At 41.8% G+C, this 10994-nt stretch overlaps 1 protein-coding gene across 1 annotated transcript in view; it reads left to right on the top strand.

The window, feature by feature from the left end:
• Positions 1-6848, top strand: part of LOC148094339 (cyclin-Y-like protein 1) — a 46266-nt gene extending 39418 nt beyond the window's left edge. The window contains exons 9-10 of the mRNA XM_087815773.1: positions 4715-4877; positions 6025-6848. Coding sequence (XP_087671899.1) covers positions 4715-4877; positions 6025-6135 — 274 coding nt within the window. The 3' untranslated portion in view covers positions 6136-6848. The remainder of the gene's footprint in view (positions 1-4714; positions 4878-6024) is intronic.
• The last annotated feature ends 4146 nt before the right edge of the window (positions 6849-10994 follow it).

The raw sequence follows: 10994 nt of genomic DNA on the forward strand, positions 1-10994 counted from the left end.
AGAGCACTGTCTCAGGGAGTCATCTGGGGTCAACCAACAGAGTTTACCAGGCCCAAACAGACCAAGATTTGGTGATGTGAAGAGACGGTTCTAGACCAGTTGAATATTCGAGGGAAAATTGACCCCTGACTTGAAGCTACACAATTCAGTCTTCCTTGATTTAGCTGAGAGCTCCTGGAGACCCCAAGTCCAGTAGGGCAGGGCTCTTAGGATTCCAGACGGTGGAACTAGTGGATCTCTTATGGGGGTGGGGTGGGACTTGTTAAGCTCTAAGGAAGGGGGTGGGGAGAAAAGGCCCCTGACCCAAAGCCACACAACTCAGTCTCTGACACACCCTGAGTCTGCCCAGACCTCCACACCCTCGGCCCAGGTAGCTGAATTTTCTGTCGGATATGAGCTCTGCAGGTTGAGAGGACAGGGATTGGAAGGGTGAGATTATGCTTTCCCTCAGTGTGATATCATAGGAGAAGAGTCTTCAACCCAAGAAAGATGATGTCTGTGGGCAGTGGGCTAGAGGGACTCAGCACAGAGATCCTGGCAGCTGTCCCTTAGCTCTCTGCTCAGAGCCACACATCCCAGTTTCTTTTCACTAGTGTGCACTGAGCCACCCTCCTTTTGTTTGTGCTTGGGGTAAGTGACCATAAACAAGATTTTGTGTGCTGGCTCTTGAGGACGGGACCTGGGTTTCTATGAGACTCCTCTCTCTCCCTGGAAGACAGATCCCTGATTATTTTCATAGCCAGATGTTATGTGGGCTCCTTTTCCTGGCTCTGGTGCTCTGGGCTGGGGAGCTGGGTGTGGGGCTGAGACCCTGTGCTTTAAGAGGAGACCTTTGTGGCTGAGATAGCCCTCTGGGTGCTTGGCCAGTGCACGTGGGAGCCGGGGCCAGCCCTTTTCAAGTCTCTACCCTTCCTACCAGAAGCCTCTCGATGTGGCTTCTTCATAAATCCTTGGTTATAAGACTTCTACTCAGCTAGTCTTCTATTGGTTATTCAACTTGATGTGATGGTTCTATATTTTAGTCATAATTCCAGTTTTGTCCTGGGAGGAGTGAGGGTAACTTTTACCTACTCTACCACCCGTTTGGATCCCAGTCAACATTTTTCTGTTGTCTCCATTCCGTTTTTAAGGGGCATACATTTGGCTTTTTAAATAATTTTTTGGCCACTGTTATGGCCTTAGACTGTTGAGTGGGTTACAGCTCAAACCTGAGTCACACATTGTATATTTGCATTTACTGGTTTTTTCCTCCTTTTATCTAAAGTTGTGTTGTTAAAGAAACCATGATAGAAGATTAGCCACATATACAGGTTTCAGATTCTTGTGCTCTCTCCTGCTCTTGAATGAGCATTTCACATGTTTAAAAATAGGTCTGTTGATTTAGGAAGGTCCTACCTCTCAGGCAGTTAGAGAAACATCACTGGCCTCTTCCAGTGCTGTGGGGTCCTGGGCCCCGGGGCAGCGGACCGCGGCGCACTGGTGTTCTTGAAAGAGATCAGCCAGGCGCGTCAGTGCCGAGGCCCCCTGTAAATCAGGGAGTGCCTACATGTCTGCTGCCCCGTGTGCTCAGCCCCGCATGGTTCCCAGATCCAATCAGACCAGATACTCCCCTACCTTATCTGGGAAACAGTCCTCTGAGACGCCAGTGTGGCTGCAACCTCCTCTAAAGTGTTGTATCTAGGAATGTCGTAGAAGGTCAGAAGGTTGGCCGGATGCCCTGAAACGCTGTATAAAATGCTGTGGCTCTGAATAAAGCTTGCTTGACTCTCACTCAGCATCCCTGAGCGAGAGAGCCCTCCCAGCCCCATTGTTTCGTCTCTTTCTTTTCTTCTTCACCTCCGGAGCACAGTCCTGCTCGCCGCGGCTGGTTCGCGGCACAGTGCCCACCCCATTTGAGAATTTTCAGGGGCACTCAGCAACCACAGCATTGCTTTGTGGGAAGCTATAGGTTACCCATGAGGGTGCTCCTCAGAGCTGGCATGCAGAGATGGGAGTGGAACACCAAACATCACAAGGAGTTTTGATCGGGCCACATTAACTGCTGTGAAGGGCCCTGAGGGTGGTAGGCAGGATGAGCCCAAAAGGTATTTCCAGCAGACAAAGTGCCTACCTGACAGTGAAAATGTCTTTGTGTAACGGGGGTCCAATATCTGGTGATGAAAAAAGATTTGACTTTGGGTGGTCTGCACAGAATGCCATATACAGATGATATATCAGAGAACTGTATGCTGGAAACCTATATAATTTCATTAAGCAGTATCACCCGAATAAATTTAATAACAATTTTCAAAAATGTCTTTGTGGGTGGCATTTAAGAAAATGTGGGAAGACCCCCCTAGATTATATTTGACAGCATAGGAAATTGAGATGATGGTGGGCAGTAGCCAGAATTGGTTTCTGTTACCTTTTCTCATTACTCTAGATAAATACCCTTTCAGAATGACCAAAATGCATATTGAGAACTAACATGAGGATACTTGTGATGAAGAGAAGGGTCCAGGGATTATCAGTAGCTCAAAATGGCTTTTGATAGAAAAGGACACTTTGATAATCATGTAAAATGGGTAGTCAGAGTGACCTTGCTGGTAATAATCTTAGCAAACATTATGACAGCAAATAATAAAATTGAAACCAATGGAATTAGTTTTCTGCGGGAAGTTGCAGAAGCTAAACTGACTTTGACACCACTGTCATCAGTCTTCAAACTTGTCTCTGGAGGGAAGGATAATTTGTGCTCATGAACAGTAGCCCCACTGTGGTGGCAGCTGAAGCTTTCTCAACACCTGCAGCTCACCCTGTGGGCCTCTGGCTCTCGTTATAACATCAGAGAACGTGCAGGAAGCTGTGTGACGTGTCATCGATGTGAGCTTCAGGGGAAATGGCGGCAGTGTCTAGGTATAGATTTGTTGTAGAGAATGCTCTTTGAGTATGAACAGAGAAACCCCAGGAGCTATGTTTATAATAGGCTGCTTTTGTTAATGATCTGTGGAAACTGGAAGGCACTATAACCGTGTTTCATGTACATTGGTATCATCCACCTGCTGTTGTCTCCTATTGGTAGTGATCTCCTTGGAGTCTAAGCTGGAAAATTGGTGTCTATCAGCTTTTTCTTAAAACTTTCCAACATCTATGTGTCTTTTGAGAATATGATTTCCCTTCAAAAGAATAAGGTAAACTGAACAGCCTGCTACTCAGAAAATTTGCTGTGCCCTAAATGGTCTGCCATCTAGCCATGTAGCCACTGAAAAACTAAAAAAACAACAGAGAATAAACCAGACGCTGCATGATCGGTAGGCATCACGCTTTGCTTCATGATTAATCCCTGTGAAGGGAAGTGGTGACCCTAGGAAGGTGCTGTATGTCACAGTTAACATGCAGTTATGATGAAATTGTAAAAGGGACAGTAAAGTGCATCTATTCCTGTTGTAAGTCCTGTTTAGCTGGTTATCAGAACTTTATCTGATTTACAGTTCTGTAGATTTATGGCCAATGGACAGGAAATTAATTTTGGAAGTAGGTTCAGTTAGGTTTAAAGTGTAACAAGTGAGGAAAACCTCATCTCTGCTCATATTCTGACTGTTCTCCATACCGGAGAACGTCAAGCTTTTGCTGACCTATCCAATGGATAAAATATTAAAGCTTTAAAACTAGGAAAGCAAATATGTTTGAAAAGCTTCTCTTATGTTTGTTGAGGTATTTATCATTTTATTAATGACTATCAAGGGATGACTGTGACTTAAGTAGTACAATTTACTGTAATTTTATATTTATTTAACTTCTTGGCAAGTGACAGCACTATGGTCACATAGCAAAGGGACTGCTCCCAAATTTCCTTTCCTGCTTTATTGAACACACCTCACCTGGGAATGTCCCCCTGCTGTTCTGGGAAGGGGCAGGGCAGGCTGAACATTTCGGGATCTCATCCCAGCGTGGGGAACACTGTTTGAGTTTGACTCTAGTGCTCGCTCAGAAGCCATATCATAAGGTGGGCTTAGTCCAGCCAAGACATCGATCTGTAATCTTCTGCCTTCCAAAGTTTTAAAAGTGTGTCCAGTTCTGTGAAAGTGACAGTTTCTCTCCCCAGTAAGGTTCAGGTGAACAGAAACTTGCATGTGCCCTTTGACATTAGCCCGGTGCACTGGGGCGGGGAGGGTTCCCCTTTCCCACCGAGTGTGGCATCTTTGTTTATTTATTTACTAGAGGTGAATCCTTGTTGCCTCAAGACTTGTCCCTCTAAGATAATAGTGGCAGCTCTCAGTGGCCCCATTTGCTGCCATGGCCATGTGCCCGCTCCTGTGTTGGCACATCTCTCCTTTCATGAGCCCCTTCCTGGCACAGGCCTGGTGAGGAAGCCCGCAGGGTCTCAGCTGAGGAACAGCCCCGCAGCTCCTGCCGCCCGCACCGCAGCGGGGCCTGTGCGCGGGGAGGAGCGGGAGCCTCCAGCTGCGCCGCCGGGACTCTGGGGAACGAGCCCGGGCCAGCAGCACAGGGCTCAGGGGGACGTCCCCTGCTCCCCCTTGTCCCGAACTCAAAGTGCTGGGGTGCGGAAGGGCCCCCGCCCTGCGCCCTGGGCGCTGTCTGAGCGTTAGCGCAGCAGCGCAGCGGGGCCTCTGCGGTCTCGTAACTAAGTCAGAGCAGCCTCGGGCTGAGCCGGGCCTGCGGGCGCCCGGGACTGACGCGCCCGTGTGGGTTTTGTGTTTTCCTTCTTCCTCAGAAATGAGCTGGAGACGCAGTATTTATTTCTACTCCGGTTTCGTCTGCACGTCTCTGCCAGTGTCTATGCCAAATATTATTTTGACCTTCGGTCCCTAGCGAGTGACCGCAAATTGCCTAATGAATTTGCTTGTCTGCGAAAAGAAAGAGCACAGGCCCTGGAGGTAAGGCTGCGGAGTCACAGAGTGGGGTTTCCACCAGACACCAGACACCATCTGTGGGTAGGTCAGATTATGTAGGACAATGAAAAGCTTTTTAAACTACCAGGGTGAAGAAGACTTATTAACTCTTTCACATATTTCTGGTATCTCTTATGGTTGATAGAAAGAATCCCACATTATAAGAAAATTGTCTTTTCTGTGACCATGATTCAGAGTATTTTAAATCAAATTTAATCTTTGATGTTTTTTTTGAAACTTTTTCTTTTTTCTAACCATATTTCAATAATTTCTTAAAATTGAGTCACTAGTCATATTACAAACGTAACCTACTTACCACCTTAACTCACTTTGCAAGTTCATGCCTTTTCTGTATGTCACAGTTCAGTCCCGTGAGTTTGTGAGACAAGCTCACCTGAGGGACCTGTATTAATTGTGGAATGTGTGTTTCAAATACTGGGAGTAGAAAGTACACGGGCTTTTAATGGAAATGGTAAAGTACATGGAACAGTCATATTTATGGCTTATGACCTTTGGTGATACAACAAAATTATTCACAACTGAAATGGACACGTTTAAAATGGACACTTTCTGTGGGACTTTGATCGCACTTTAGGAAATGGGGTGTTTCTACCATAATTAACTTGCAAGTGAAACAGTACCTTGTGGTGCTTCAATCATTAGATCTTTCCTACCTTTCAGGAAAGTACAGCAGAAGCCTGTCTCATTTAAATTTGCTTAGAGCAGATAATAGCTAATAAAGACTGGGTAGAATTTAAATAGCTGAGTAACACTGATTTTGCCCCCGTGCGTTTATTATATTTAAGGGACCAAGTGCGCAGGCAACAGGTGATAGTGTTGTTAGGAGCCTGTCACGCCTTAGACGCCATTGAGAAAACCCAAACTTTAAAATAAACCCTCCGTCCCCCTTTCCTCTGGCCATCTAATCACAGCCCCTAAGAGACTCGCCTCAGTGAATTAGCTTAAAGGAGAAGCCCAAGGGCTCGGCAGGGAGCCCGCAGCTGCCCACGGGCAGGAGCTGTCACCCGCCTGAGGAAGCGGCATGTGCGGCTCAGCGGTGGCGCTTTCTGTGCTCAGGCTGCAGCCCTGTGATTTCTAACGTGTCTGTGCTCTCTTTGATTTCTGCTCCTAGGCCATTTCCAGATATTGTGAAAACAAAAGCCTGTGCAGGGCGGCTGTAAGAAAATCCCGCAGCTGCGATAACTTTAGTGCTGCGCAGCGGGCCAGTGCCATCTTATCTTAAATGAGGAGTGAGGGGCTGGGACATGGTGAGCCCCTCATGTGCCACGAATGGAGAAATGTCACCGCTCCTGCTCAGACCCAGCTAAGTGATTTCCTTTTAGGGGAGAAATGAGGGGAATTAACATGGTCAGCTTCTCATCTACAGTAACAAGGGCTGTGGAAATACAAGGTTCCTCTTCCAGCAAGTTTAGTATTTCCTCTTAAAACAGAAATGAAGATTTTCAACATCATGAGGAACTCTTTTAGCCTAAGCTTAATTCATGAGCCTTAGTATTTTTCATTTCCCTTTTGATTATTTTAATTACTAGAGGATATTACATTTGTTTATTTTTGCTTTCATTTTTGGAGAAAAGGGAAATGTGTATCTTAAACTTTTCTAAAGTTCTAGTTAACCACCTACATAACATTCTCTTTTGAGCCTTCATGCTCTCATTTAGAAAGCTTAAAGTACCTATTTCTATATACTATAGTTTTAAATGTTTTAATGTTTACTTTGATATTGGGAGGGAGGGCCTTTTTGGACATCAGAAATTTCTTAAATATTTTTTGTTGCTCCCTAGTTCAAAATGGGCACTTTTTTTCCCCATTATGTGTCATTTCCTTTCCTCCTGAACTTTTTAGACATTGTTACTGTATAAGAATTATTTTAAAGTAATTTTATTTATGAGTTTTAATTTGAGTTTTTCAGACTTTGAAGAGTTCACTTTTTTTTAAATGGATATTAGAGAGGGAGGTAAGGAGAAGGAGAGAGAGAAACGTAGATGTGGGAGAGAAATGTCTACCGGTTGCCTCCCTTACAGGCCCGGAGACCAGGGATCAAACCCAAACCCGGGTATGTGCCGTGATCAGGATCTGAACCTGCGACACTCCAACAACTGAGCCACCTGGCCAAGGGAAAGATCCTCTTTAAAAGAGATTAAGTAACAACTCCTCTCATTATGAAAATCACATATTCTGTGGCCTTTATCCTTTGAATATTCTTATGTCATTGGTCTAAAAGCTGCCAGAATGAACTAGTAAAATGGAGATTTCTGGTGGTACAGAAGCTAGAGGAAAAGAGTGGCTGTTCTCTTTTTCTTTTTAGGAACTATCTTGCTAGCAGGTGGCCTTTGGTAATCGGTAGTTCCAAGGGCTTATATTGAATAAGTGACTTATTCTACCTATAATGCATTCCATCGACTATCATCTCTGGAAATTATTTTTAAAGAAATTAGCCAACTGATTTCTAGAAAGTGAATTCTGACTGTCTGTGATATCCATCTCGCTTTCCCTGTGGGACTGTCTATGATGCCCTATTTCCTCCTTGAGCTAAAATGTGTCTGTGTCGTCAGAATCTCCTCTCCTGCTCTGCAGTTACAGTGGCAAATTGTAGGAGCAGCACATTGGCAAGGAAGAATTTATAAAATTAGAATAGTTCTATCACATCTCTTTTTCAGGCTTTTCAAGTATAAGCTTTCAGAAAATTTACCATTTTTAGAGTTGGTAATACAGTAGAAGAAAATGAGTAGAAAATATTCACAAGGATGATAGTAAAAAATGTCATTAATATTGTTTTAAATATTTTCTAGGTTTTACTGGGTTGCATGTAAGTATGTTTACTAGTTCACTAAGATTATCAAACTTTTGGCAGGAATAGTTGAACAAATTAAAATTTCTTTTAAAGATTAGGTGCTTAAAGCCAGTCTGTATTAAAATGTAAGGAAATAGTTAGATTTTTCTGTAACATTTTTTCTTTGTATCTTGGAATATACTGCGGACTGTAGACTGTGCTGTATATTCCGTCATGATAGGTTCCATGGCCTCGTAATACCTTAACTTTGGTTCTCCTGTAATTGGTGGGCATACTCTATTGAATTCCCCTCCAAAATATATACCTTAGTAATTTTCCAATTTACTTGGCCTTATTTTAAAAGTGGATATGAATAATACCATATTTTAAGTTTGTGTTTTATAATTGTATAAATTTGAAAAGTTTTCTTAGCTGAAAATGTGAGAATTTACCTTACATGTTGACAAGTTAAATTAACTTACATTGAAATTTTTTTCCAGGTAACAATCTATTTGACCTCTTTTTCCCTCTTTCCCAACTGTGTTCTTTTTTCTCATGTTTTATATGTTCCAGCATCCTGCCTGCCAAGCTTTTTATTTAGGTTCCCTCCTTTCTCTAAATTACTATATTTATGTCAACTTTTGTAGTGTATGCCAGTAAAATTATTTAATTAATCAGGCACAGAAAAACTAGTATAACTTGTGAAAGGTTAGATAGAATTTTTATTTGATCCTGAAGTTTTCCCCATTGTGAATACTACATTCTGCACAAACACTCATTTCATTGGCTTGTGTGGTGTGTATGGTTTTGGCTTCCAGTAATGCACTTGTTTGCAGTAATGAATCCTCAAGTTCAATTTCAGATTGTTTCCCACACAAAATTAAAACTAGACTTTGAAAGTCTAGAGTACTGTGACCTTTTAAATTGTAAATCAAAAAATTTTAACTTTTAATGCTTACTGAATCATTTTCTTTCCCTAGTGAGAGTTAATATTTGAAAGTAGTAAGATTTGCTTTACAAATGTATATAAACACCTATGAAATTGTTCGTGGTGATAAATTGGAGTAGGTATTTTGATTTATCATTAAAGACTAACTTTGGGAGCCAGCACTCTCTGGGTTGAAATCTCAGCTCTCTTTATTGCTGTGTGCACTTGACAGGATTCTTCTCTGTGCCTCAGTTTCCTCTTGTGCAGAATGAGGACTGACAGGGTGGTTATGAGGATTAAGTGAGGTGAGACCTGTAGAGCACTTGGGAAGGGGCCTGGCACTTGGAGAAGTGCTAACTAAGCATTACCTTTGACTTAAATGCTCTTTGATTTACTTGGACTTTTTTCAAATTTATAATTGTACCATATTAATAAACATAATCTAAATAAGTTACTGAAAACTTCTCAACAGTTATATGATTTACTGAGTCAACAAAGCTGTCATTGAACCCATGTAGTTTCAAAGCGCTATGCCTTTTTATACACATTTGTTGAATAATTAAACATTAAACCTAAAGATTTATATTACAAAGAGAAAGATTAGGTATAATGATTTTACTTGGATCTATGGTTTGAAAGATTATTTAAAAGTGCAGGACACATTACAATAATGTGTGAAGCTCCATGATTGCCAGTATTTTCTCATATTTTATAAAATTTCGAAGCATAAGTGAATTGACAAGAAGTGTTTGTTATTAAATCGCCCGGCAATACTCTCAGTATTCTGTTCATTTAATTATAATCCTCCTAAGTAAGATGTTGAAATATAAATTTATATTATAATAAAATTGAAAGTAAAGTGAGGATTTTAAGGGAATAAGAAAAGAGGGAAAATTCTGATTGCTTAAAGGTGTTTGCAGCCTGCCGTGTGTATCTTGTGTCACTTATTTGCCATGTGTGCTGCTAAAAAGTGTCCTTTATATAAAGCTGACTTGGCTGTGGAAGAGCTTGTGTTTCAGTGATTTCATGGAATAATTTAGTAAGTAACATTGAAACCCTGAAAATACTTACCTTGTGGACACATTGCCGTTTAAATCTCTTCATAGTGGGGAAAGGTGTTTACATTTCTATGCCTGAGTTTTAATCTGTTTTCAAATTAAAAAAATAATTTGTAAATGTGTACTTAAATCATTTAAATTCCTAAATTAACTATCAAACTACACTTTGTATAACAATAAAAGCTTTTTCATCATTATAGTGAAAAATAATCTTAGCTTAATGTTTCTCTGTCCTGAGTGAGTGTAAAGGTTTCTAGTGGACGTGACATTAGGTTGTAGAGAGTCGGAAAACAGGTCCTGTTGCCCTTTTCAATGCCATGGTAATGAATTTGGATTTTATATTAGCTGTAGTGAGGAGCTCTTGAAAGATTAGGCAGAGAAGAAAGAAGATCACTTAATATTATTTTACATGTAATTATCAAAATGTGATCAAAGGTAAAAAAATAAAGTCCATATTATTTTATGCATAACAACTTCTGAAATGTGATTGGTAAACACAGAGGTGCTAGATGTTAGCAATTTGGGGAAAATGTTGTAGGATTTTAAACTGAACAGTTACTGTTTATTGAGGACCTGTTTCCATGAAGCAACCAGGTATGTTCTTTACACTTATCTTCACAGAAATTTTCTTGAAAGGATGGCATTATTTTCCCTCTTTTATAGTGGAGAAAATTTTAGACACAAGGAAAAATGAACTAGGGTCACAGAGTTAGGATTCAAAACCATGTCTGCTTGGCTTCATTTTCCCAAGGTGTTTTCCATTATGGCTCTTTTCAGGGGGGAGGCGAGAGGGGGGAGGCTGAAAATTAGGAAAGGAAAGCAATCTTCTAATCCACTGAGGGGCTGGTCTGCGCAGCCTGACTTCTGTCTTCCATGGGCTCATTTGTGGTAGTTCCTTAAGCGTGTTGACATCCCAGAGACCCGGCCTACACGTGGAAGATTTGATCGAGGCCTTGGAAGGTGCAGGGGCCCAGGATACATCTTTTTCTTAGGAAATTCACATCTGGTTTTTCTTTCTAGATCTGAAATCAGTTTTCAGTAATTCCAGCCTGCTTTGCAAACTCATATCCCTAAGCCCAGTCAGTTATGAATAATTACTGTGCAAAATGTTTTGACAGAATCTGCTCCACATTTTACCGTAGTTTTGGCCATAAGAGCAGCTGGCATGGTGGGGAGACCTGTGTAACAGAATATGGGGAGCGCTGGCTTACAAGCCCATGAGCAGAACCGAGGGAAAAACTGAAATTCCTGTAGTTCAAGAAATGTAAAGTGAGCAAGGAGGGGGTCGGGCACATCAAAGCAGCTGATGCCACTAGAAGGGAAGC

The sequence above is a fragment of the Miniopterus natalensis genome, chromosome 1 (genome assembly GCF_054644295.1).
Source record: "Miniopterus natalensis isolate mMinNat1 chromosome 1, mMinNat1.hap1, whole genome shotgun sequence".
NCBI classification, from domain to species: domain Eukaryota; kingdom Metazoa; phylum Chordata; class Mammalia; order Chiroptera; family Miniopteridae; genus Miniopterus; species Miniopterus natalensis.